Genomic DNA, 27,639 nt, shown 5'->3' on the forward strand with positions numbered 1-27,639 from the left:
CAGTGTCACTGGCCCTCATATGTGGGATCCGAACCGGGGCCCTCTGGCGTCCCAAGCGAGTTCTTAACCATCGCGCCACTCGGCCGGCCCCTGGGTGCCCTTTTAGAAGATCCCCTCCCCCGCCCCCCCCCCACGGGAAGGGTGTTCCCCCAGTAATGCTGGAATCAGGAGCTGTTTATTGAACAGAAGATGCATTTGAATTCTAAACTCTGGCATATTTTGGGTTGTCAGAAAAGTCATGACGCGTGTTTGCAATAGGTGGCACTAGTGCATTTTTGGAAGTACTAGAGTCATTCGCATCTATGTTGTTGCTATGTCATTTGACAGCTGACGGTTCCAGCTTCATTATGAAAAAAAACTAAGCTATTTGGTTGAGTTTTGGAGATTTTACAAAAAGTTGAAGATGGAAGACCAAACTACATTTTTGCCATATTTTACTGTTTTACTTCCATAAAGGGAAGAACGCACATCAAGCTTGTGAAAAGTTGCCCACAGTTTACGGTGACAATGCTCTACAAGGACGTCAGTGCCAACGATGGTTCACGAAATTCCGTGCTGGTGATTTTGATCTCAACGACACTCCTCAGTCAGGGAGGCCCACTGAGGTTGATGACGACAAAATAAAGGCATTGATCGAGTCAAAACCATGTTACACGACACGAGAGATTGCAGAAACATTGAACATCCATCATTCAAGCGTTCACGACCACCTGAAGAAGCTGGGATACGTAAGCAAGCTCGATATTTGGGTTCTGCATGAACTCAAAGAAGTTCATTTGGCAGCGCATATAAACATCCGCAATATGCTCATTAAACGTGAGGAAAACGATCCTTTTTTGAAGCGACTGATAACTGGTGATGAGAAGTGGATTGTTCACAACAATGTGGTGCGCAAACGGTCTTGGTCCCGACGTGATGATTCGCCTCAAACTACATCGAAAGCAGACATTCATCAGAGGAAGGTTATGCTCTCAGTGTGGTGGGATTTTAAAGGTGTTGTGTTTTTCGAGTTCCTACCAAGGAACCAAACAATCAATTTGAATGTGTACTGTCAGCAATTGGACGGTTTGAACGAATCCATCATCCAGAAATGTCCAGAGCTTGTTAACTGTAAAGGAGTTGTGTTCCATCGCGACAAATCGAGGCCACACACAAGTTTGATCACCCATCAAAAATTATTGGAGCTTGGATGGGATGTGTTGCCGCATCCACCATACTCACCTGACCTTGTGCTGTCAGACTTCCACTTGTTTAGCTCTCTTCAAAGCTCCTTGCGTGGTATAACGTTCAATTCAGATGAGGCTGTAAATCAGCACCTTGTTCAGATTTCGCTGATAAAGACAGGTCCTTCTATGAATGAGGAATTATGAAGCGCACTGAAAGATGGCAAAAGGTTACCGAACAAAACGGGCACTATATCATTGATTGATCTTTGTTCTTTATATAAATAAATGACCTTTGAAAAACATACACAAAATACGTCATGACTTTCCAACAACCCAATAAAAGAAAATTAGGCACGGTTTATAGAGAGAGAGAGGAAGAGAGAATACCTGGGGATATTTCTAGAGAAAAGGGACAGTTGGCAGAAACCACAAGTCAGGTTCTGGGGTCCATTTGTGCTGTCAGAGCCAATTGTATGCCCTGCTGCGGTTTTGTAGATAGAAATGACCCATAAGCCACAAGCAAACTCCTCTTTGTCATGTGGGCCCATCAAGGCCGCACGTGGCTGTTACTGCGAGTCATTGGCTCGCGCACGAGGCCAGACAATACCTCTTATTCCACCTTCAGCCTGGTGGCTGGAGCCGAGAAGGGTCCCCAGAACCTCACGTCAGCTTCCTGGAGTGTCCCTGGGTGTCCGACACAGGCCCTGGGACACGTCATCGGTTTGTGTTTTCAGTGTCTCCAAACACAAGAAGGCGGCTTTGCTTAGCCCCGTCTTCCAGCTCACGGAACAAAGGATGTGACAGACCTCGGTGTTCAGCAAAGGTTTGCTCACAGTTGTTTGCAGGAGTAAGTACAGGCTCAGGTTCGCAGCTGTGCAGGACTCACGTCAAACTTTAAAATGTTGGAAGGGTTCCTGGGCGGCTCTTCTACCCTGAACTGTCATTCTGCCAGGGTCCCCGGGGGTCCTGGTTCTCTACTTTCACATTCTTTGGGATCATTCTGGTTGAGAGGAACGATTTGTTCCAATGTGAGGGTAAAGCTGTTTTTGCAGCCCCTGAGGTTGGGTTGTCACCACGGTGGCTGAGAAAGAACAGGGAAGAGCATAGAGGCGAGGGTCTTTGAAGACGGAGACGGCGAACGAGGGGCTGCCTGCAGTGCCCGCCTGGCTCCCGGCGTCACAGGGCGTGCGGACAGGAGCACGCACACCAGGCAGACACCACGGAGACGGCGCCTCACCCGTGGGTTTGCTTCGGGATGGACTCCGAGGCAGGACGCTCGGCTGTGAGCAGCTATCGTCGGCATTGCATTTCCCAGAGGAAACCTGGGCGGCAGAACATGCTCTAGATATTTCCTTTTTTAAACAAGTTTTGTAATCTTCTGAGAATTGTTTTCCAAGATGGCAGGCAAGGGCAGTGTAGCTGTATCCATTAGCAATATGAGAAAAAATACAAGAAACCCCGCAAAAAACAGTGTGCTCCTTTCACCCAGCGGTTCTGCTCTAGGGACCTAAGAAAGATGCCTGAATATTCATCATGGCAGCAGGTGTCGCCCTGAAGACTGGAAACGACCCAAACGTGCTTCGGGAGAGGATGCGTGAGTCGTCAGCCGGGGGCCTGGAATGAGGCCACACTCAGAAGCGGGCTGAGATGTGCGGCAAAGAGAAAGAACAAGCTACAGAACAGTGTGGAGAAGACGGCCTCGTAAAAAAGGAAGGAAACCGCCCCCAGGCTGCGCGCCCCATGGACGAACAAACGTTCCGTTGTGTGTGTCTGGTGTGTGTGTGCTTCCAGCTTCCTCTTTGCACCCGCAGACCTCAGCTCTGGCTGCCGCCAGGGGAAGGAGACGACGTTCACTTTCCACTTTGTGTAAACCTGTGTTACACAGCTTTTCACAAGGACAGGTTGCTTCTGCAATACGAAATAGCTACCGAAGAAAAAACAGACAAGTGTTAGTCCAGGCACAGACGGTTCCATGGCCTCCTGGAGGGCCCCAGAGCCACCTGGTTCTTGGTCCTCTGGTCCGGACTCAGAATCCATCCCGTTTCCTTGCTGGGGGCATCGCACTCTGGTGTTGGGAGCGCCCTTGCTCGAGCGTAGCTGGGACCAACCCCCGGGAGTTCTGCTGGAGTGTGGCCAGCGGGAGTCTGTCTTCACCGCGGGACGGAGCTAAACTTCCTTCTGTACACAAAGTCAGCTTCATCGGCCTCAAGCTTGTTGGGAGTCTGTCTGAATTGGTGAAAAAGCTGAGTGACAAAACATGTTCTGCAAATAAACTGTCTTATAGGAAAGTTTTACATCCGTATAGTCCCGAGCTGGCCGGAATCAACCTGGGGACTCAATGGAGAGATGTCTACTGGGGACCTGCTGTAGAGACCATGTTACTTGCATCTGTGGCAGCCATGGTGTCATCCGTGTGCGAGTCGGTTTTTAAATTGCTCAAGCGGAGATCGCATTCCTGTGGGTGGCCCTCCTGTTTCCTCCGGTACCCCATGTGTGTCCGAGCAAGTGGACACTTCGACCCGTCTCCATCTGATCACCCACGCGGTGTCTGTGGGTGGGGCCGGGTGAGCAGCCCTCGCCGACAGCACAGAGGAATCGGGCCTTTGAGCAGCTGGTGCCAGCTCCCTCAGCTGCCTGCCTTCTGGTGTGGAGACTGGACGGGGTGTCCTGGAGTGGTGTCCTCGACACTCCTTCACCCCCGCCCACCTCCTGCAGTGTCGCCTTGGCCCCTCTGGATTGCAGCCCCCCGTGTTTCCTCTCTGCCCAGACCTCCCTCCTCAGCCTTCCCCACCGGGAACCTTTACTCACCCTCATCCCATAGTGATGCCCCCGTCTCTGGGCTTGGGTTCTGGAACATTCCATGCCACAGGGTCTTGCATTGGTCTGTGTTTGTCCATTGTACTTTCGGCTGCACCATGGCTCCCGACCCCCTAATGTCGCCCTGGCCCAGCTCTGTCCCGTATACTCTGACCCAGCTCTCTCGGCCCCTCTGTCCACAGGGTCCCCCTGGACGCCCAGGTCTTCCTGGGGCCGATGGGCTGCCTGGCCCCCCTGGAACCATGCTCATGCTGCCTGTGAGTATCATCATTTATGGGGGGGGTGGCTCAGGACGCAAATGCAACAGGGAATGGGGCCCTGAGCTTTGTTTCCCAGGGGCACACTCTCCTAGCCACAGACTCCCCCCAGCCTGGGCCAGCTGTGTCTTAGAGGCAGGCTCCTCTGGGGGTGTCCAACCTTCACAGAATAGTGGACACCAGTGGTCGAGGTCTCCACCTCCACTGGCATCCAGGGCCCACCTAAGAGGGAATGGACTTGGCCTCTGCCCCTGTTGTCAGGCGCCCACTGTCACTACTCAGACCCCCAGTGGGCATGCTGCCAGCTGGTCCCTCCTTGAGCCTGACCTGCCATGACCTTGTGGGTGAAGGTCACAGGGCCACTCCTTCATGGGAGCCCAGGCCCGGAGACAGAGTATGTGGCTGGTCTGGACATCAGTCTTCTGACTGACGTCAGTTTTCCCGTGAGCCCATGCTGCCTGCCCGTCTAATGCCGGGAGGCTGGGCGCAGCTCAGGGTCACCTGGCGTGGAACCGGGACTACCCTGGCGAGGTCTCCTTAGCACAGGTTTTTGCATGGGCCGTGGCTTTTCCTAAAGTAAATAGGGCCCGTGGGGTCTCAGGGTGAGATGCCACAGGGACGGCTTCCCAAACATGGTGGGGGTTCTCCTGGAGGCCCCAGGGCTGAAGTTGGCAGGTGGGGCTGGGACAGCTCTGTGCTGGCTGAGTAGGGGGGAGCGTGCACAGGGAGGGGTCTGGGGCTAAAAGCTGCCCAACCAGACCCTTGGAGGCGCTGCTGTCTCCCAAGAGGCTGATGGGTACCGCCTCGACCCCGAGGTCCAGTGTGGGCACCCACATCAGTGCACCCTTGGTGACCCCTCGTCCTATACCTGCAGTTCCGGTTTGGAGGGGGTGGTGATGCCGGATCCAAAGGCCCCATGGTCTCAGCCCAGGAGTCCCAAGCTCAAGCCATTCTGCAGCAGGCCCGGGTGAGTGACAGCCGGGCCCCAGGGGCTGGGGCTGGGGCGGGAGGATGGAGCCCCGCCATTCTGCGGCAGGCCCCCCGTGAGCGGTCCCTGCTGAGGCTGGGCCGAGCCAGACACCTCTGGGGGAGAGCCCCTGTGAACCCCAAAGCCACTCGCTCAGCCTGGGGGTCCCTCGCCGCCTTTGCCTCTTACTGCTCTGCTCTGCACATTAGCTGATGGGTGGGCTGAGTTTCTGATTGATGAGGCCCACTGTTGATTGCCTGTGATGAGTGCAGCCGCCACCGTGGGGTGGGGGTGATCCTTCAGCACAGCGCCCCTAGTGGGCGTCGCCAGGAGCGCTAAGTAAGCCCTTGTTTGGCCATATTGCGGTGGCTCCCCGCCTGCAGGGTAGAGCCTAATGATCAGAACACGTAAGTGCAGGACGGCTCGGAGCCGGGTCGTTGCGATGGAACGAATTGCCCGAGTGATGCAGTCCGTGCGTAGCAAACCCCATAGCTGCACCTGGGTTCATTGACAGGCCTGCCCGCTGGCCTTTCGATCTGGCTGCATGTTCATAGGAGCCAGATGGGTGATGGGCTTACAAATAGTAGGTTTTTATTTTGCGAAAAGTCTTACAAAATGGAAGTGTCATTGTGCGTTGGGACACCGTGGCACATGGGCGCAGGCAAGGTCCTTTAAGAGGGCAGGCTGACTGCTGTGGCAGGTGCCACTGCCCCATGGATGGAGCCGGGGGCCGGGGGCCAGGGCCAGGGTGTAGGCGGGCAGGCGAGGGGGCCCCGGCCGCAGGTAGCTGCACCGGTCCGCAGTGGCTGGGCTATAGCAGCTGCCGCTTCTGGGACTGGTTTAGTTCCCCCTCAGAAGGGCTTCCCAGTCACTGGAGGGCGCTAGAAGTGCCTCTCAGAATAAAACGACACTCAGTGTGAACGAATGCATGTGTAAAACATCTTCCCCAGCCGAGCCCAGCCCGGGAGGCTGCGTGGTAAGCTCGCTCCCGGGGGGAAGGGCTGGGAAGCAAGGAAGGAGGTCAGCGAGACGCGCCGAGCACCCCCGTGGACGGAGCGCCCCTCCCAAAGAGGGGAGTAGGCACCGACCCGGGCTCCTCCTCCACCGCCTCCATTCCATTTGTGGTTGGTGCTGAGAGCCCCAGAGCAGCAGAGAGGGGGTTCTGGGGCTCCACCCGACCTCCTTCTCCAGAGGCTCCTGTCCTGGGTCTCTCACGTCGGCCCCTTCCCGGAGCCTGGCCGTCTCCCCTGTCAGGACCAGTACTCCAGCCGTTTCTTAGCCGGTCCGGTTTTCTCTTGCAGTTGGCGTTGAGGGGACCAGCTGGCCCAATGGGTCTTACTGGGAGACCCGGCCCTGTGGTAAGTCGTTGGCAGGGGGGAGCGTAGGGGTGCACGGTGAGTGGAGGGGCGTCCCTCCTCACCCCTGCCCTTTAGTCTCCCAGCTCCTTGTGGAGAGGACTCCCTTTAGGTGGTCATTAATCCTATCACTGGCACCTGGGGTGGGGTGGGGAGAGGGTCCTGGGCAGGGGGGAGGGCCTGCAGTGGCCTGGGGAGCCCCCATATTTACACTGGCTGTGATTTTTGCTCCTGAACCCGGGGCTCCAAGCCTCACCTTGTCAGGGTGTCACCATTCTTTACAGTCATGTTTCCAAAGTCACGACTGCATCAACGAGAGGCAGACTTGGGGTGCCGGTCCTCCATGCCCTGACCCTGCTGCACAAGCTGAGCGCAGTGTGTGCCAGCGCAGGGCCTGCACATGGCATCTCCAGGGCCTGCGCGTAGCCCTGGTAGTTTGCAAGGAGACAGAGGACTTAAACGCGTGGTGCCCGCACCGCCGTTCCCTCGGAGGGGTGGACTTGGCCTGTTGCCAGTGCTTGCCTATCTGTGTGGCTCAGGGCCGTTCTCCATCCAGGCATCTTGCCTTGAAACAGGCCTGGAGCATGTCTACACGTAGCCCCCAGCCTGGGGCAGTGACACCCCAGGGTCACATGCATCCCAGAGAGAGACACCACCTTCGCCATGAGCTTGTGGCTCTTGTCCGCTCCACTGTCCAGAATTTTGTTCAAAATGAGGAAGAGATCCAGACAATGAACCGTTACTGCCCATCTCTCGGGTTGTGTCCGAGGCAAGCAGGCTGGCTCCGCAGGCTGAGAGTGATGCGGGCCTGCAGAGGGAGCCCTGCCTGCTGGCAATCCTGCCCGGCCAGCAACCCTGAGTAGTTTCCGTGGTCCCCACCGCGCCACCCCGCGGCCTTTACCTGCCGAGTTTTCTTTAACCAGACGTGTCTCCCTAGGGCCCTCCCGGGAACGGAGGTTTGAAGGGCGATCCGGGAGACATGGGCCCTCAGGTACGTAGGCACCTTGCTTTGGCTGTTTGAAGGGGCACCTCCTATGTGCATTGGAGGCCACGACTGTGGGGTTGGCGGCCCCCAAATGCTGCATTTCTTCAAGGAACGTAGTGGGAATTGTTGCTTAATGCAAAGCTGGATGTGGAACAGAAATAACTGATATTTGAAGTGGGCATGAGCTGGCGGGTTTCAGTCCCCGGCCCTCACTCGGGGCAGTGGGCCCTGTGCCCTGATCTGGGGCCGCCCACAAGTTGGCAGCTGGGAGGACGGGCCACGGGCCAGGTGACAACAGGGGGACAAGGCTTTTCCTTTGCCTCTGAGAAACATGGATATGCAGCTGACTCTTTGCCTCTGACTCTGGACAGGGTCCCCGAGGTGTGCAGGGCCCGCCCGGCCCCACAGGAAAGCCTGGGAGAAGGGTGAGTGTTTTTCGGCGCAGTGACAGCCCCTGGGGCACCGATGGGGTGGGAGTCTGCAGTGGGTTTGCCCCGCTTGCCCGCCCTGCAGACCAGGCTCGGCTGCGGGAAGCCCGCTTGCCAGCTCCCTTCAAAGGGCACGTCTGCCTCCAATGCTGGGGTCCCATTCCACTGGGGGGTGTCTCCTGGGGCTCACCTGCCTCTGCCGCTCCAGCCTCCGTCCTGAGCATGATAATTTACAATAGCTTAGCAAATATTTTTAATCAAAGCAATTTCCCAGGCTCCTTAGGAGCAAGCGTTGAGAAGACAACATTTTGGCGGGGCTTATTTCAGCCTTGTTTCTCCACAAATGGCGAAACCCTGGGTTTGGGGTAAAGGGCCAGAGAGCCACCCAGGCCGTCCTGCAGCTCACCCGTTGTCCTAGCTACCTGGATTCTGCTTGGGATGGAATTAAATGAATGGAACCAGTTTGTTTCTATAGGACCACACTGACTGAAAGAGGGCTGCCTTTATAAATTAATGTAAGTTAATGAGCAGTGATCCTCATTAACCCACATCATGCTCCTACAAGTGGATCTTTTCAACCAGTGAACGTTTCTAGGACGTGAAAAAAATTGGTGTTCTTGTGTTGTGTTAGGATGAGCCTCTTCAAGGAATGTCCTCCACTTAAGCCGCCAGCTCCTGCCCTGGTTTCAGAGTGTGCACGGCAAGGATGAGCAATCCCTTAGCGGTTACAGGTCCTCCCGTCGGGGACTTAATTGTCGTCCATAGGTGGGGGTGGCAGAGGAAGCACAGCTGAGCACGGCGTTGTCACACGGGCCCATCGAGGCCGCAGGTCGCCGGATCTGTGGGGATCCAGGCACCTGGCCAGGGCTGGACTAGATGATTCAAAGAGGACCTCCAAGGCTGGAGTTTGGTGACTCTTGGTAGACAATTTGGTTTATCTTAGATCTGATTCTGAAAAGTGTTTTATTTCATTACGTTTTCCTATGGATCTCTGTAAGCATTTATCAAGTTTTGCTAGAAACAGTTTCTCAGTGAAGGTGAAAACCGAAAAGAAACAAGATGAGGAATGGCTCGTGAAGCGACTAGCTGTCGAGTTAAATGGCACCAGGGCCATGAAGGTGCATGCTGTTGAAGGAGTGACCTTCGTCCCCAAGATCTGCTGGGAAGCGGAGCTGGCAGGAGGCGGCTGGGCCGGTGGCGGGCTCCGCAGTGGTGCGCCCGTGTCCCCGGTCCTTTGTAGGGCAGCCCGCGAGGAGCCAGTCACCGAGCGATGGGAGCCTCTGCGCGTTTGCCAGGCAGTGTCGTGCTGTGACACTGTGGGAACTTTTCTGACAACTTTCCCTTCATTTCTGGAAGTGTTTGGAAGTTTGAAAAGAGGCTCCCCATTGGTGCCCCCTGGCATCACGTCTACATTTCGCCCGGAGCTGTGTCACTTGGGTGCCTTTTCTGAGATGAGTTTTCATGCCTGGCAGCTCTCATAACCTTTAACCTGGGGGAGCACAGACCATCTCCTATGGCCCCCCCACACTCTTTGCTTCCTTTTCCTCCGGTGCTGCCCACACTGTGTTGCACTTTGAGACCGAAAGTGGCCACTCTCCAGGTGTTCTCTCTGCTCGTCACGCGTCATAGGTGATGGCCTCGTGTGATCAGGTGCACAGGGGCCCTGGAGCAGAGACAAGCTGCTGACCTGGGCCAGCTCTTCACACTCAGCTGGCTGACGGTCCTTCCTAGCCAGTGCGGCCGAGTCCCTGTCCCTGTCTGGGTGACCTCGAGCCTGGTGGGGCTCTCCTGAGGACTTTAGAGTGGACACTGGTAGGGCTGAGCCCTGCCCTGCAGCTCAGGTGGGGACCACGGGCTTGTTCCCGGCTGCTTCCATTGCTGGAAGTAATGGCCGTTGGAGTGGCCTTTGCGAATGGAATGTCTTGCTCACAGCCCAGACCCTGCCTTTGGGTAGCTGTGTGGCCTCAGTGACACAAGCCTCCCCTCCGAACCTTAGTTTCCCCTCTAGTCAATTGGGCTAACACCAGGTGCTCGCTGTCTGTCACCCTGTGATTATCTGGTCTTTAGTTTGACTTTCGAATGGTGGAAAGTGAACGTGTGGTAGGCTGATGTCAAGGGCACACTCTCTCCTGCACTGACAGTCAGTTGGCAGTCCTGCAGACTGACGTGGCTTCTTAGTCAATCCTCCAGCGAGGCCTCACTGCCACCTCATGCCATCATCTCCAAACACGGGCAAGAGGCATTACCCTCTCCTGGTGGTTCAGGATGGCAGGGCCTGGAAGGACCAGAACCATGCGTGAGCACCCAGCAGTCCCCCGACTCCGGCCCGGCCACACGGGGCTGGGGCAATCTCCCTGGAAGCCACTGCTCAGAGGTCTCGTTTGTGGTGACGCTTTTGCCTTCGTCTGTTCCAGGGGCGGGCTGGCAGTGACGGAGCAAGAGGGATGCCTGGACAGACTGGCCCCAAGGTAGGCTGCCACTTACTGCCTCCCGGTGTCCTGGTACCAGGTCACCATCATTGCTGTCGTGCATTGCATTGTTGATGACGTGGCCAATGTACTGGTTTTAATGACGAATATGATTATGATGACAAATAATGGCTTGTGATGCTTGCAACCATCTGAGGGTAGGATCGTGGGGGTGAAGAAGTTCTATTTGGGTCACTCTGGCATGTTGACATGAAGATGGGTTGGTGGGCGCCTCTGACAGTTGGCAGTCGGTTAGGTGGCAGATTTGCTCCTTTCAAGTGAGTGGTGAGCATGAGGGGTTGGAACCCCAACTATGAAAACCATCCACGAATGTACAGATGACAAGGTCACATACATGGGACTGACTGATGACGGGGAGGGGTGGCCTTGACGTTCTCAGGCTACTTACAAGTCCCAGGGCCAGGAAGTCGCCTGCCCAGACCTGGGCTCCTTGGTGTTGGGGGTGAGAAGAGACACTGCCTGTGGGTGAATGCAGGAGCTGCAAGCGTGCAGCCGGCAAAAGCTGCAGCCGGCACACCAGCTGGAGCCCATGGACACCCCCACTCCCTCCCGGCTGCCGTGGTTCCACCGTGTGGCCGTCCGTCTGCCCCCGACTTTGGTGTGAAGCCTTCCCCACCCCAGTTCTTGGTGCCCCCTCCCGTCTCAGCCTCTAGAAGGGTTTCTCCAAGGCCACGCCAGAGGAAATGATGACTCCCCGGTGAGGGGCCCACAGTGGGCAGCAGCTGTTTTCTGGGAGGGGCAGTGGCGAATCGGCCAGGTGTCCACTCCATCTGTTCACCTAGTAACTGGCGTGGATGGACTCGCAGGTGCCCCCAGGAGTCCTGAGCTTGTGAGTGACGTGGGGGGAAGAAAGTCTTCTGGAATGTCTTCCAATAAATCATGGCCGCCTTTTAACAACTAACGTATTGAAAGCCTGAGCGAGCCTACCCTTGACCTCACCCACATCGTTTATAACATCCGTGGGCCGGGCTCTGTTCTGGGGCTCCAGGAGGCAACCTGGGGCCGGGGGACAAAAGGAAGGCTGGCCCAGGAGCCAGGATGCCGGCCCGCCAGGATGAGCTACCGTGTGTGGGCTGCGCTCTGGGCACTGAGGGCGTAGTGATGAGTGTGACAGGCAGACAGGAACACACACACTCCAGCTTCTCAGCAGTCGCCCAAAGTACAGCCCGTCTGCGACTCTGGGGGTATCCGAGGGAGACAAGCCGGGAATAGGGACCCAAGGCACTGGAGTGTGTGGTGACAGGCAGGCCGGTTGCCACCACACACAGGGGCCTGGGGCCGAGGTTCCGTAGATACTGCCTGAGTCGGGACCCAAAACATGGCGACCATCACTGCAGGGTGGTCTCCAAGCAGCCCTCTGTCTTCCCCACAGGGTGACCGCGGTTTCGATGGCCTGGCTGGGCTGCCGGGAGAGAAGGGCCACAGGGTAAGTGCTTCCTGCCTGAGCGTTCCCGGCACGAAGGCCTGATGGGTTTTGTGCAGCAGATGTCTCTCATGAGACCCTTCCAGGGAGCCAGCTGTAGATTGCTTGTGTGGGGGTTGGGTCCCCTCAATTCCAACATGGACGCTAAAGGGACTACATGGGAGGGGAATGGAAACGAACGCAACGTGACGACTGTTGATGGAAAGTCGGCCCAAAGAAAGCAGATACTTTATCTGCAGCTTACGATGGAAGAGCCAGTGGGGTCCACTCACTGTGGGGGGCTCTTCTTCAGAAACCCACTTTCTGTTACACGGGCCTTTCTCAGCGTCAGGAAGTCCAAGTGGCTGCCACTTTGGGCGTGGCCGGGACCCTTTGCACCGTGAGAGTGGTGATCCCGGGAGGTGGGGGCGTGCGCCTGAAGGCCTGCCCTGGCTTCCTTGGCTTGAGTGTCTCCATGGGGCATTTTCTACGTTTCCTTTGGAGGAGATGATGTGTGTTTTACCTTTGGGCACATCGTGGAAGCACAGAATGCATATGCACACTCATATGCATTTGTCAGCTTTGGCAGTAAGGTTTGTCTGTCACGGTCCCTAACACACTGAGAAATGGCTGCTGTGGTTCGGCCCAAGCTGCTTCGCCCATGTTCTCTGGCAAGCACGTGGAAGCTGGAAGGGAGGCAGTCACTGGGTCAGGGCCAGTTCGTCCATCTGACTGACTGACAAGCACGTGTTGAGCACCAGCTGCATCCATGGTCCAAAGCTGTGGGGACTAGAGGCGGCCAGCGCTGACCCTCGTGGCACTCACAGTCCAGGGCGGTGGCCCTTTCCGGGGGCGGGGCGGGGCTGGGGGGGAGGTGGCAGGTGTAGCTCAGACCCCCGCTCAGTGTCCTGGGAGCTGCATGCCTGTGGCCCCGCCGGGTGCGCAGTGCAGTACAGCTGCCCCAGGTCGCTCGTTACCCGGGTGAATGTCTATAGCCAGTGTGAGCTTGTCACGCCGGCGTGCACGGCCTCCAGGTAGACCTCCTGTGACTCCAGGAAGGGATGCAGATGGTTTAGGATTTTCAGTGTCAGAATTAGCGACAGATGAAATGGGGGACTTGGGACAAGCTTGTGTGACCTCCAGGTGGCTAACCCTGATCCTGGTTGACTTCCTAGGGTGACCCTGGTCCTTCTGGCCCGCCGGGACCTCCGGGAGACGACGGAGACAGGGTACGTATCCGGTGTATCTCAGCTGCACCTGCTTGTCCGTCTCCTCAGTGACTTGGGCAGGAAAATGGCACATGAGACGCCGGCGTCAGTGAGACTGGCATGTGGGCAGTGCAAGCAGCACAGGGGACCGTGAGTGGGCAAAGGAAGGGGTGGAGAGACAGGCTGCCCAGAACTTCTGAGATAAAAGCAAGTAGCAAATGGTTTCACTGACTTCACCCTCCCCGCTGACGCGCCGCGTCCAGGAGTGGCTTTCACTCCTGAGACCATCGGAGGTCTCAGAAGGAGGGCCTCTCACTCCAGGACACAGGTGCCCAGGTGGCGCTGGGAGGACAGGTGTCAGGAGAGCTATGGCACCCGAGTGAGCATCAGAGGAGGCAGCGAGGGGCTCGAGGGTTTGGGGAGAGGAGGAAAATCGAGGTGATTTTGTGGCCCTGGAGGTGGGGAGAGACTGGGAGTGTGGGGCAGAGGGAGGCAGGGACACTGCTGTCCAAGTTTGGGGGCTGGGCCAGCAGTGAGCTGCTTACACGGGGCGCTGAACCCATTCCGGGGGGTGTCAGGTGTGTGTGCCCGGGCTGCAGGCCCTGCGTTGTCCTTAGACTGAAACACAGGGGTCCCGTGGCAGAGACACACCCTGTGGGCTTTCGACCCCACCCCACAGCCTTGTCCCTCAGGCGATTTCTTTGGGTGTGGGCAGTCTTTGCTGGGAGGTTTGGTTTCTGTCATTCACGTTTCTGTCTATCATCTGTCCGTCCATCTGCCTATTCATCCGTTCACCCACCCATCCATCCACCTACCTGCCTTATCACCTATCATCTATGTATCTGTCTCTGTCTAGTTTCTTGCTATCATCCTATCCTTCATTTCTATCATCACCTAGAAGTAGCCAAATCCTCGGATCACGTGATTTTTCCTGCCTGGCTTCCCCTCATTGGAGCGGTGGTCTGTGAGCTCCAGGGCCCCAGACCGTTTACCCGCAGCTTTCTGGGCACGAGGGTGTTCCAGGCTATCTGGCAGGTGCAGGGACTTGTAAACCTGGCCGAATGCTGAGGCCGTCCCAGGTCAGGGTCCTTCTGCACAGCTGAAGGCGACGCTACCTGTCTGGTGTCCAGGCTTTAGAGCTGGTCCCTAAATCTTGCCTCTTTTTTGCCCTGCAGGGTGACGACGGAGAAGTTGGGCCCAGAGGGCTGCCTGGGGAACCTGTAAGTCTGCTGACGGGGGGACTCTGTCCCCTTACTGTGGTGACAGGCTGTCTGAGGAGGCTGTCTCTGGGCAGATTTGGGAATAGGCTTGGAGTGTAGATTAGAGAACGGCTCTGCCTTAACACAGACAAATCTGGGGATTCCATGGGAGGGAGAGGAAGGGGCACCTAGGAGGTTGGGGGGACAGTTCTGAGGAGTCGATCCGAGCTTGCCCAGAGGAGGAAGCTCATGTCCCTGAGGGCTGTGGTGGGGCCCTCATGGTGGGCGTCCCAGGTCATCATGGGCCTCCAGGGTCATGATGGTGGGAGTCCAGGGTCATCATGGTGGGTGTCCCAGGTCATCAGGGTGGGTGTCCCAGGCCATCATGGGCCTCCAGGTCATGATGGTGGGCGTCCAGGGTCATCATGGTGGGGCCTCCAGGGGCAGTTGCAGGGCCTGAATCAGCCAGTTTCCCACCCTTTTTGATAGCCACACTTTCCAAAAAGGAGCCCCTGGGCAGCATGCCCCGGCCCGGGCATCAGAAAGCTGCTCCCGAAGCTGATTTCTACGTAGGGCCAAAGCAAATTTCCTCAGCAGTAAAAGGACATTAATTACTTTTCACTCACTGTTACTTTTCGAACATCTCATTTCTTTTATCGACATCAATGGGGCCGTACGCATCTGGTAATGTTAATTGAGGAGAAATATTGCGAACGCTGCATGGAGCAGAGCCTGGGGTCGGCACTTGCACGTTCATTTGGGACTAAATTATACCCTAGATGTCTGATTAGCCACGAAGGAGAATTCATCAACACAGCTTTCTGTTTAACACATGTCTAAGCGATACCTTCTGGGCCATTAACTTCTAAAAAAATTTATATGACTAGGTATTAAAATAATGAAGGGAGCATTTAAGTAGCAATGAACGTGGGAAGGATTTCTCATCTACTGCATCTGCGAAGGTTCTATCAAAATTAAGCGCACTTGAAGTCGCTGTGCCCCCATCAAAGGCTTCATAACCCCCCAGCAGGCGGGGCAGGAGTGAGTGATCAGGGTGGGGCCTCCTTCCCGTGGCAGGCAGTGATTCTGCCATATCACTGCTCAGACCCTAGGGACGGCGCTGCCTTGGGGCCGTGCCCACACACGTGCCCCTCGCTGCCAGGGAGGGGGCACAGTGGCCATCCCAGAAAAGCTCTGAGCTCCAGGCTTCAGCTCCATGCATTTAGTCACGATGTTCCCACCAGAGACCCACTTTCTCCCACCTCTGTCCTTGCTGCGCCCACGGACTCTGATGTCAGAGATGCAGCCGCGTATCACTGCGCAGAGCAACTGCTGAGGGAGCTGGGAACGCGAGTTGGACCCAAGTGCTCTGTGCAGCAGAGGATAACTGTGGCGTTACGTTATGTGGGAGAGCTTTTGTGCTCGCCCGCCCTGAGCGAATGTGAAAGGGCGCCCATCGAGTTGAAAGGCTCCCTTTTCCCTGAGGGTACCCCTCGATCTCCTGTCTGAGCCCCTCATCAATTCCAGGCTCCCCTGCCTCCGCTTCCTAGAGCTGAGGTGGAGAGGTGGGTGGGGGAGGAGGCGGTGTTGGACACGCTCCCTGGGCAGCGTGGAGACCTGCCACAGCAGAGACTCCGGAAGGAGTGGGGGCTGAGCGGGGCTGCACGACTTGCCTGGAGTAGGGCAGGGGTCCGGGACCCTGGGCTGAGCCTGAGCCTGCCTTCTCTTTCCTTTTGCAGGGGCCACGTGGTCTGCTGGGGCCAAAGGGTCCCCCGGGCCCGCCTGGACCTCCCGTAAGTCCTGTCACCTCTGTGCATGTCTGTCCCTTCACTGCCCTCCACACTCTGCAGCCCACCTCGTGGCCCACTCAGGCCTTCGGGCAGCCTACCGTGCTGGCCACCGTGTGCACTTGCCCAGAGCTAGTGTGAGTGTCAGCAGGTCTCTGATGCTCACGTGCAAAAGAAACTTCCCAGCAGGTGTGGGTTTGCAGGTGGAGGCGCAGAGGCCAGTAGGCTTTACACTCTCCCCTTTCCCGCATGTAGATGCCACATTTCCTCCCTGCTTGGAAGCACTTCCAGCAGCTTCTCGATAGTTCTGGAAGGAGATGGAAGCTTGTGGTTCCAGGGGGACTTTGTCCCATTGGGCAGCTTTCCCAGGGCCAGGCCTGGCCCGTCCACCCTCTTGGTCCCTTTGTCCTGCTTCCTGAGAACTCAGGGCCTGCCCCACGCGGTGTGGACCGGGCAGCTCTGCTAGCCTCTCGCCTTTTGGATTTACTTGGGATCAAGCCCTTCCCCGTCCCCAAAGGATATGCCATCCTCTGACACGTGGCAGGCAGGGGCCAAGCCCGTTGAGTGGGATTTTCCTTCTGAGCATTGTTAATTCTTCAGCATTTCGTTTCTTTAATCTCATCCAGGGCGTGACGGGTATGGACGGCCAAACAGGCCCAAAAGGAAGCATCGTAAGTCTCAGGTGTCCTGCTACCTGGCCTCATGGTGATTCCCTGGGGCTCACTTCTAGGCAGGCCAGGGCGATCTATTACCATGGAAACCAGAAGGGGTAGAGCAGGCCCGAGGGTGGGGGTCAGGGGAGAGCTTCTGCTGAGCCTGTGGGCCGGCCTTGTTCCCTCTGAAGCCAGAGGGTCAGCCCAGGTGCGGAGGGAAGTCCTTTCTCTCTGCACATGATGAGCTGTGATCAGCACGTGTGACGCCCCCTGGGAGAGGCCTCATGGGCCCTCCGTCTAGCCCGAGGGCCCTGGCAGACGTCGGCGTGGTGGGATGGCTTGGGGATGTCCCGGTCAGTTTTCCCTGTGCTTCTTCCTGGCGGCTCAGAAAACAATGAGTGCTCCTTGCATTGGGACATGGAGGCACCTGGTCTGGTGCCGCTGTCTGCCGCTGGGCCCCCTGCCTCCTCTCATCTGGGCATCCCCCTCTGGCACCCGCTCGGGCATGAGAGCAGATGGAAAGGACGAGAGGCCAGGACGGGGCGCCCAGGCCTAAGGAAGGAGGTGCAGTTACTCCTGCCTGCCCTCCACAGCCCCCTCGAGTGCCTTTGCTTTTGTTTTTTGTAGGGTCCCCAGGGAGAGCCCGGCCCCCCAGGACAACAGGGCAATCCAGGAGCCCAGGTGAGTGAGTCGGGGGCGGGCTTCTTGGCAGCAGGCTGCAGGAGGGGCAAGTCTTCAGAGCTGTGCCCTGGGCCTGAGCAGTCACTGAGCGCTGCCCCCAGCTGCTGATCCAGCCCCAAGGGGCCTGCAGCCTGGAGGTGACCTAGAACCTGGCTGGTTCCCGGAAGAGGGAGAGGCTTGGGGAAGGTGGACAGATGGCAGCGAGGGCCTCTGAGCCAACCAGGTCCTGACCTCTCCGCCCTGCTCTCTCCCTCCTAGGGTCTTCCAGGGCCCCAGGGTGCAATCGGTCCTCCAGGAGAAAAGGTAGGTGGGCTGAGCTGGCTGTAGGGGTGCCACCACCTGCCGGCAGGGTGCATCCCCCCCACCCCTGGGAAGCACAGCTCCTGCCAGAGCGCAGGCCGGTCAGGAGTGCCAGTCATCCCCGGCTTGTGACGTGACCCTTAGCCCTCCCTTAGAGGTGGCGAAGGTCATTCATTGACTTACAAATTCATTCATTCATTGGTTCATTCATTCTCTCGCTATGTAGAGTTGCCAGATTTAGGAAGAAAAATAAATATGGGATACCCAGGTAAATTTCAACTAATGTGTTTGTCTGGAACCCAAATTTAACTGGTCATCTTGTTTTGTTTTCACTAAATTTGGCAACCCTAAGTATATCCTTGGCACCTACTACTCCAAGGTGCTGGAGAGAGACCCACAAGCACGCTGGTGCTTCAGAGCTGTGGCCTGACCCCAGGCACCAGCCACTTCTGTGAACTCAAAGCGCCTTGTGGGGACCGGCAGAATGAACTCTCAGGGTGGTTCTCAGGGCGCCATGATCGCCGGGGTGGGGGGTGGGGCTTGCTGGGCGCTGCAGGGCCTGGGGCCCCTGTCTTCACCTGGTGGGTACTTCTGTTCCAGTCAGAGCCTGAAGGCCCTGGGAACAGCGAGGGGTGACCTGCCCTCACTGGTGCTCCAGGTGGCAGGATGCTTTGAAGCCGGTGGGGGCGGAGTACCTCTGAGCATCCTTTTCAGCAAACGTTCTTTGGGTAGAAGTGCTGAAAAGTAACTCCGGGGGCATGTAGAAAGGGTATACAGCCTAGGGGACCCCTGGGGTGTCTGCTCATGGAACCTCTGGTTTATTCTAGGGTCCCCTGGGTAAGCCAGGCCTCCCAGGAATGCCCGGCGCTGATGGACCCCCAGTGAGTAGTCCTGTGCCCCTCACCCTTCTCTCTCTCTCCCCCCCTCTCTCTCCGTGTATGTGTGTCTGTCTGTCTGTCTCTCTCTCTCTCTCTCTCTCTCACACACACACACACACACACACACACACACACACACATACACATGTCTGCCCCAGGGATGGGGGCTGGGAACCCAGGCCACCTGCCACCTCCCTTACTCTGGGGACGGTGATGTGTGTGTGGCATCATTCACTGTCTCCCAACTGCTTTGGTGAAGACCCATTTGAGAGCTCAAGCTGGATTGCTCAGGTAATGACTGGGTTTTGGACACACTTGCTGTAACGTGTTTCCATGAAAGAGCAGTGATCGCATGAATAGGAGCGTTCGTCATTTATTGGGGTGGACTACTTTCTTATCAGAACTCAGCCTTGCATTTTTAACTCTGTGGAGGGCTGGGCTGGGCTCCAAGTGACTGCACGTGTCACCGGTGTTTGAAGGGAAGGGCAGTGTGCACTGAGCGTATTTTTAGGGATCGCACACTGAGAAGGGAGGGTGACAAACAGATGCATTTGCAATGTGTGAACACACAGCTGTGGAGCCAAATTGGGTAACGCCTAGAAATAGCGAGTTAGTGACAAATCCAGTCGGCGTGAAGGGAGAGGAGTGGGGAAGTGACACACACTCAGAGGCCCGCGTGGGGGTGCGGATGTGTAACGGTTTATCGGCACCCACCGTCCTCTTTGTGAGTTGCTGGTGGGTTTTTGTTTTATTTTTTAGAGTATTCAGTTGACGCCTAGTGAGCCTATTTCAGAAAACAAGATTAGCCAAATTAATTATTTCAGACACAGTGATTTTGTTGTTTTAATAACATCATTAACAACTGCAAGGAAGTTTAAATACTTCAGTAATTAACTGGCGATTGTTGAACATACGACTGTCTTTGCGTTTTTGTGGCTGAGAATTGTTGGGTCCAGCGAGTCACAGACGGCCAAGCGCCCACCTTACCTGACCCAGCAACCTCCTGCCACCCGTTCCCACGGGAACCACCATGGGGCTGCGGTCCCCCAGACTTCTGGGAGTTTGGATAGGAAGTGATGCGTATTTCACAATGTGTCATTTCTGTCCTTTAATTTCTATTTACACTTAATTGCATTTTCAAATTATAAAATAGCACAACTTGTTATGGAAAGTTAGGAGAATAAATGGAATGACAACAGAATGAGAACCATCGCTGAGCCCACCCCTGTGAGTTAAACCACTGCGGGAGGTGGATGTGGCTTCTTCCAGTCATTTTTTTTTTGTTCTGTTCATTTCCTGCTATTTTTAATGTAAATGGAGCGTTTCCCACAATGTTTCAAGTCCATGGCCCTGGCTCTGCAAGTGGAGCTGCCCGGAGCCCACTGCCCTCCCCTCGCCGAACCCCCTCCCCACACTGAAACCTCCAGTGCCCTGGGGTCCCTGGAGTGTCACCAGCTCCTTTCAGATTCTGTGGGGAAACAGGGGCCTTTAAGACAGCCCTTGCCAGGGGGCCGGGGGGCTGCTCTTGTAGACTCTCCGTTTCTCTTCCCCCAACCAACATTTAAACGACAGTGCGAATGTACAGTGGACCTGAGCGTGACAGCGCTAGCTCGGGACTGAAGATGCTGAAGCAAAGGATGAAAAGGGGCGCTGCAGGCCCGGAGCAGCGAGCCAGTTTCCTAAGTGAACTTGGAGGGAAAGAAAGATTTAAAAGCATTTATTTTCTCCTTTCCAGAGGAGCGCCTTGCTGAGCTGCCTTAAAGAGAGGGTTTTCTTCCCCCGCACCCCGTGTTGGTTTGCTTTGGTTTTGGTTTTGGCTTAAGAAAGGAAGGACGGTGGACTAAAAACCCTTAAGAAGCCTGAGGTGTTTCAGAGCAGACTCGACACACTGAGATGTATTGTGCATTCATTCTGGCTAGTGCACGACAGGGAAACAGGGAACAAGTGATCATGCCAAGTAATACTACAGGGCCGGTGAGATGGCGTTTCGGCGATATTCCGTGACAGGAGACAAGGTGACCGTATCATGTTAAATAAAAACTGTGGCACGTGATGCCAATTTTGCATGCAGATGTGCTGACAAAGTAGGTTAAAGGGGCTCTTTCACACAGTGGCTTTCGTGCTGTGTGTGGGCAGGTTATGAAAGATTTTAATTTTCTTTTCCACTTACCTAATTGTCGGCAATGAACATATATTACTTTTTTAATCAGAAAAATATCAAATACAAATAATTTAAGCTTTATTAGCTTTCCCTTATAAAAGTAACGCTCATTACAGGATATTGGAAAATTGCAAACCAGTAGAAAGGTAGAGGGAAATGGCCTGGCCTTTCCTTCCAGAAAACTCGGTCACCCTTATTTGGGTATATTTCCTCTCACTCTTGTTCTGTTCAAACGTTTTTTTAGTAAGTGGGCTTTGTTCTCCCGCACCCCCTAGAGTTACTCGCATTCTATAAATACAACTTAAAATGTATCTAATGAAGTTTGACCTGAACTCAAATAGCAGTAATTTGATAATTGCTAACATTTGTTGGCCACCCTCGCTCTTTTTCATCTCAGCAACTACGTATATTATTCTGTACACCCTGTGGGTAAGGACATTGCCACATGGAGGGCTTCCTTGCTCCCCGAGGGACCACGATGTGGGGTCTGCCCTCAGTTGTGTCACTCGGACCCTGGGGCTTGGCCCACAGGCACCCCCTCCACTTCAGTTCCTGAATAGAAAAATGTCTGTGGCTGATGGAAACCAGTAAAAGCCTCCAAAAACCCATGTGGGAGGTGGGAGAGGGAGCAGGACACACTTCCCCCTGGCCAGCCCGAAGCAAAGCATCTTCTCCTGCCCCATTTGGGTCCAGCCCACCACCATGAGGTGCTGGCACCATGAGCCTTGTTTCTGGAAGGCAGTGTGGTGGGTGGTGTGTCCCCTCTGGGCTGGAGCAGCAGACGTGGTCCTACCTGTCTGATTTCCCGCACAGGCTGGCACCACCAGGCTCCCCGAGGGCACCCACCCTGCAGAGGGGCTTGACACCCTCCCACTCGCTTTGTTACCATGATAGGCTGTTGGCAATTGCATCAAGTCCAATTGCACAACTAGTGAAAACTAAGAAGAACACACACACACCCTGTTTTTTCAAAGAGATGAGATTTGGGTCTCTGCGATGCTGCCGTGGGCTAGAACAGAGTCCTGGGTCTTTAGAACACTCAAGCTGCAAGAGCCTCCGGCCCACCTCTCATCTTACACATGAGACAGTTGAGGCCCAGAGAACACAGGTGACCTACCCAAGGTCACACAGCGGGTCAGGTGTAACCAGGAGTAGAACCAGGCGGGCCCGGGGGTGGAACTGTATTCCCCGACAACACTTATCTACCTGCTTTATCATCAGTGTTTGCCTCGCGAACTCAAAGGCATGAAACCTAGTGGCCAGCTTGGGTGGGAAAGTCACAGAAGCTCAAATTCCTGAGAATGGAGTTGGTCATGGTTGGGTGGGCATGTAGCCAAGGGGCCATAGCCATGTCCACGGGGCTTCAGCTCCGCATCTGCAGCATGGGGGACAAACCCCCCGCCCCCAGCGCCCCCCTCCATCTGCATCACCTGGGTGGGGGTAGTGACTGACGCCTGCATGAAGACCTGGGAAGGTCGAGGACCAAGGACCCCTGGCCCAATGGCAGGAAGTGGCCCGCCCGGCCCCTGCCCTGTCTTCACCCCCCCGACAGTGGAGGTGCTGTGATGGGCAGGCAGCACCCGATCGCTAGTCCAGGAAGCAGGGCCCAGGGGTACGGCCCCTCTTCATTGCTCCTTGTTTGGTCACAGATTCGTTTTGCTGAGTGACCTTGAACAAATGCCCTTGTCGTTGCTGTTCCCGCTCACCCACAGTTGGGGCGGGCTGGGCTCTGGCAGAGTCAGGTGACACTGGCGCGCATGGTGCCTGCAGCACACCTGTGGGTTTCAAAGCACAGGCCTCTCTATGGTCAGCTCCAGCCAGTGCCAGGCCTGGGTCTTCCCACTTCACTGATGAGCAGCCGAGGGCCAGGGGCTAACGGGCCAGCCCGGCCCACGTGCCTGGGCGTGACCGAGCGTGCTCGGCTACCTGTTGTCTTCTAGCGCTCCCCGGTTTTGTTTTCATGGGGAGGGAAGGAGATGGGGGGGACCCCGGCTTCCTCACACCGTAAGACTGCTGCGGGGAGGTGAGCATCAGGCGGCCCGCTTGCTGAGTGGCCACTGACTAACGCAGGCCTGTTCTTTCCTGACAGGGGCACCCTGGCAAAGAAGGCCCTCCGGGAGAGAAGGGAGGCCAGGTGGGTACACCGCATGCCGCCCCCCTGCGTCCCCACCAGGCCAGCCTTGGGGGTCTCAGCCCCCCTCTGCTCTGGGACACCCGCTCAGACGGGAATGGGCAGGACAGCTGTGCCCGTCCTTGGGTGGCTATGCTGAGGGGACATCCCACCAAGAAGCCGGGTCCTTCCCCACCCTCAGCTTCTGCACACAGGGTGCAGGTGCAGCTGCCCTAGACCAGGCAGTAACTGGGCGCCGGGGCAGGCTCTGGGCCACGGCTCCTCCTGATGCATCGCCATTGTGTGGTGGAGGCCAAGATGGGTAGGGGGAAAGCTGGTTCGAGTTTCCAGGTGGCCTGAGCTCCTGGGGACTTGCCCGCTGCACTGACGGTGGCAAAAGCCCGCTGCTGGCCCGTCCTCCCGCCTCCCCAGGCCCGCACCTGCTCCAGGAGCCGTGGACGGTTGTCAGCTGGTCTTGCCTGCCTTTAATGACAACCTGGCCCTTCCCAAGCCTCAGAGCCCCTGTTCCGCATCACCACTCCCCACACCCCATCCCTGAATCACGGGCGTGTGACCTGAGATCGCTTGGTTCCGAATGTTCTCACGCATCTGAAAACACATGTGCTCCTGCCCTTACCGTGGGGCTGGGGACAAGTGCCCGTGGGAACTGGCCCTGTGTGTCTCCTTCGGGGGCCTCTTCTGAGAGTGACCTGGGATGTCCCCTCTGCTCCTAGCAAGAGAGGAATTTGCTGGTGGAGGGCAAGCTTTCCAGCTTGTGCGGGAAGGACCCAGGGGTGGACCAGACAGAGGCATGCTCACCTGCCTGAGGTAGAGCTAATGGCCTTTTCCCTTTGGTTTCAGGGTCCACCTGGTCCCCAGGGCCCGATCGGCTACCCTGGACCTCGAGGAGTCAAGGTGAGATTCTTGCCCTGCAGGTCCACCAGGAGGCTGGGGTTGGGCCTGTGGGCACTGCACGGCCGTGTTTGAGAATTCTTCCATGGTTTCACCTCCCTCTTGCCCAGACGGGAGCCCTGTCCTCCCAGTCTGTGTGGGGGATGCAGGGTCCCAGACAGCGGGCCTGAGCAGGGGAGGGAGTGACCAGCCTGCTGGTCACCCAGGAAGGGCTGATTCACAGCAGGGGACAATTCCCAGTGCATCTGTGACAACAGAGGTGGCATGGTGGTGGCCATTAGTCATGACAGGATGCATCCTCCTGCCTCATGCTACTTTTATTGTCACTATTTGTCAAGCTCCCGGCTGCTGTCCAAAGCCCCTGAAAGACAGTCAGTCACCTCAGCCGAGGTGCAGAGCCTGCATTTCCTGGGGACATTTGCACATTCGAGTGAGAAAGAGTCTGGCGCCATCGACAGCATCTGGGCAGCTGAGGGGTGTGGGGGGGTGAGTCTGCGGAACATGTCCATTTATTCACAGTTGTGTTTCTGCTGTTGAAAGGCCACTGGAATCTTGTTACCACGGGCACAGAGCTCCACAACAATATCCCAAGCAAGGTCCCGTCTGCTCTGGCGTCGCTGTGTTTGCTCTGAGCCGTGGAGTATAATCTCCAGTTAGGCCACTCTCTGGACATGCTAGGCACGCATATACTGAGAGGCAGGTGTCCCCGGAAATTGCCGGAGCAGGGGAAGCACTCCTGCTTCTCCCAGGACGGGCACGCTGCCGCGTCTGAGAGCGCTAGGTGATTCGGGAGCTTTGAAAAAGCTAGTGGTGATTCTTTCGAAATGACTTTGACTTGATGTGGAGGAAAATCCCTGAAGACGAATATAAGAACCAACTAGCTTAGCTTGGGGGGTTTGCATGACACGCCCCGGCTGTGGGTTCACGGTGCTTCGTACTTTCAAGCATCTGTGTGCACGAGTGTGCGGCTGCCCTGCGGGGTGGAGGGTGGAGAACCCAACACCTCGGTTTTCAGTAACTTGCCTCAAATGACACTAAAATTGATGGCGCTGCTAAGACCCAAACCCACACTTGCTTATTTCTAATCAAGTGCCCCTTCCTGGACCCCAGATGCCCGACTTCTGTTTCCCAGGAGCCAGGATGGGGCAGGCTTAAGAGCCGCTGCAGAGAGAGCCTGGTGGAGCCCCAGGCAGGCCAGGTTTCCCTCTGCAGCAGGCTTTCCCAGCATGCCTAGCGAGTTCTATAAGGGTGATAATTTAGCAGAAATGTTGATTATATGAGTTCTATGCATGTTTATTTTACAAATTCTTGTTGCCGAGCAAAAGCCTCTGCCAGCTCCCCGACATGGCTAATTGCATAATGCTGCTTCTGCCAGCTAAGAGGTGTTTGCTTTAAAATGTTTATGAAGAATGCTCTTATCTTGTCTATCTGATTAAAATTCATTCACAACGTGCGCAATCCGGTTAGACTTGGAAGCAGCGAGTGGAAGGAACGTGAGGGCTGGATGCTATTTTCATCGGAGAAATAGATTCTCAATCTCCTGGGCATTTGAAAATGTAATGAACAGCAGGCCTTGAAGGGAGGTGACAGTGGAGGGTGGGCGCGGTGGCCCGGCGTCGCCATTGGAGACCCACAGCCCTTGGTAAGGGAGGTCTAGCTTTTCCCCAGGGCGTCCTGCCTTCTTCCTGAGAAAGGGGCCCTCCCGTTCTTTGATTTCACTGACCTGTCAGCATCCGCGCACTGCCTTCCGCCTTGCCCGGTCTTAGGGGTATCTGTTTGGGCGTGACTGCAGAATCGCACCCACCCCCACCGAGCCCACAGGAGCTGGGCGGGCTGGCGGGAGACCCCAGACACGTGTCACTCCAGGCCGCGGCCGGAGCCCTGTCCAGCCTGGACTCGCATCTGTGGCCGAGCAGCCTTCGCTCTGCTGTGCTGGCTCTTCTGCCCTCGCTCCCCCAGCGCTGGCCGCTGGGCGCTCGGGGTACGCTGGCCCAGGGGTTCACAGCCTAGGGGACAACTGGAGACAGTTTTGATTGTCACTACTTGGGGGCTACTGTCATCTACTAGGTAAAGGCCAGGATGCTTCTGCAGTGCACAGGGCGGCCCAGTGTCAAAGGCGCAGGGCCGAGGGACCCCGTCAGATGTCTGTGCCTGGCCTCTGACGTGGGTCATGAAATAGTAGAACTAGGTCTAGGAGGGGTCCTGGCGATTCTCTGTCCTACCCTGTTGTTTTCAGAAGGGCGAGGGCAGGGGAAGCTCACCTGGCCCACACGGCGAGAGGAAGGGGTGCTGGTGCCAGAGCCCCCACGACATCAGGGTGTCAGGGTTCCTGGGTGTGTCCCCTCTGTCCCACAGTATCTCACGGCTCAGGGATAACAGAGTGGTGTGCTTGTGGCGTCACATCCTCCAGCTGGAGGCCAGGCCCGGCTCTCAGCATCTGTCTGCATCCCTCAGTGTCTCCAGCTTTTCTCAGCCCCTCTCCTGGCCCCCGGGCGGGGGCAGGGGGCGGGTGGAGGCTCAGAACTGCACAGCCTGCGCCAGGTTCTGCCACAAGAGGGCACCTGGAAGCCCAAGGGTCTGGGAGGTGGCCCAGCTGCGGCCTCAGCTGGAACCTAATCTGGAGGCCTGGCCTCTCTCTCAGTGTCCTGTGGGCAGGTGGCCCGAGAAAGCTTGTGGCAGGTGGCGGTCAGTGTCTGTGCCCCGCTGGGAGGCAGGAGAGGGCGGCCGATGAACTCCAGCCCAGGGACTGATTCGCCCGGCCCGGTCACATGCGGATGCCGCGGATCAGAGGACGCGTCCTGCCCTCGGGTCTTGTTTCGCATGGAGATGACATGCGTCCTGAGCTGACAGCACTAATGATTATTGGTGGTGTTGGTATTCATTAGTGATTAATAATGCCATACCGTATTGTCATACATTAATAACACTGGAGAATGGAACTAATCAGATGGCGCATAGCTACTGTTTCTTAAGCACCTACTATGTGCCGGGCACTGTCCCCAGGGCCTCGCAGGTGTTCCCCTCCCAGCCACAGTAGTGGGGTAAGGGCTTCATCACCCCCACTTTCCAGATGAGGAAACAGAGGCTCACAGGAGTCTGGGATGTTGTCAGAGGCTCTGAGCGGGGGTCGGGGCCTGAGCCAGCCTGCCTGATTCCAGATCCCATGCTCAGACCTCACATCCCGCCTGCTCCCCAGGCCTCGGACAGACAGATGTTTCTGGAAGGGGGCAGGATGTCAGTGGAGGCCAGTCTGGAATCGCTGATGCACGGGTGTGGGGACTGGAGGCACCTTCAGAGCCTGCAGTACTCTTCTTCCTGAGACTGGGGACACGCAGGAGGGAGCGTGTCTGTGGGATGGGGGGGCTGGGCTCATGTCAGCTGCTGAGGGCTCAGCCTGCCTTGGTATTTGGGGTTCAGACCCATTGCTTTCAGGGCTCAGATTTTTGCATGGTCACTCTTTTTCCTTTTTGCTGTGTAGGGGGCAGATGGCATCCGTGGTCTGAAGGGTACCAAGGGCGAGAAGGTGAGTGTCCCTTCCTTCATGCCATGGTGGCCCGGCCGGGCCCAGAGCTGGGTTCCTTTGGTGTCAGCTGAGGTTGATGTTGCCTCTGAGTATTGATGGAATTGATACCACCCTGGGGGACAGACCGTTTGCAAAAGGACAACAAGTGGAGGAGTGCAGGCCCTCAGAGCCGTGGGTGTGTCCTGGCGGGGCCCAGGGGTTGGGGCTTTACGGCACTGCCCAAGGCCGAGTCCTTGGCCAGATGCAGCCCACAGCCCCCCACTCTCCTGCAGAGGCCAGCAGATGCCCCAGCGCCCCTCCCAGGCAGGCTGCATTGCAAAGCAGCTGGCAAACAGGTCCATTTAGTTGTTAGATGCTCTTC

The 27,639-nt window shown here is 56.6% G+C and overlaps 1 protein-coding gene across 1 annotated transcript in view; it reads left to right on the plus strand.

Annotated features, from left to right (window-relative positions):
* COL5A1 (collagen type V alpha 1 chain) overlaps nt 1-27,639 on the plus strand; it is a 157,107-nt gene that overhangs the window by 57,384 nt on the left and 72,084 nt on the right. The window contains exons 12-28 of the mRNA XM_019641843.1: nt 4,166-4,240; nt 5,115-5,207; nt 6,509-6,565; nt 7,500-7,553; nt 7,919-7,972; nt 10,390-10,443; nt 11,837-11,890; nt 13,042-13,095; nt 14,250-14,294; nt 16,013-16,066; nt 16,687-16,731; nt 17,341-17,394; nt 17,653-17,697; nt 18,522-18,575; nt 22,823-22,867; nt 23,705-23,758; nt 27,234-27,278. Of these exons, the coding sequence (XP_019497388.1) occupies nt 4,166-4,240; nt 5,115-5,207; nt 6,509-6,565; nt 7,500-7,553; nt 7,919-7,972; nt 10,390-10,443; nt 11,837-11,890; nt 13,042-13,095; nt 14,250-14,294; nt 16,013-16,066; nt 16,687-16,731; nt 17,341-17,394; nt 17,653-17,697; nt 18,522-18,575; nt 22,823-22,867; nt 23,705-23,758; nt 27,234-27,278 (936 nt within the window). The remainder of the gene's footprint in view (nt 1-4,165; nt 4,241-5,114; nt 5,208-6,508; nt 6,566-7,499; nt 7,554-7,918; nt 7,973-10,389; nt 10,444-11,836; nt 11,891-13,041; nt 13,096-14,249; nt 14,295-16,012; nt 16,067-16,686; nt 16,732-17,340; nt 17,395-17,652; nt 17,698-18,521; nt 18,576-22,822; nt 22,868-23,704; nt 23,759-27,233; nt 27,279-27,639) is intronic.

Source organism: Hipposideros armiger, unplaced genomic scaffold (assembly GCF_001890085.2).
Source record: "Hipposideros armiger isolate ML-2016 unplaced genomic scaffold, ASM189008v1 scaffold_3, whole genome shotgun sequence".
In the NCBI taxonomy this organism is placed as follows: Eukaryota; Metazoa; Chordata; class Mammalia; order Chiroptera; family Hipposideridae; genus Hipposideros; species Hipposideros armiger.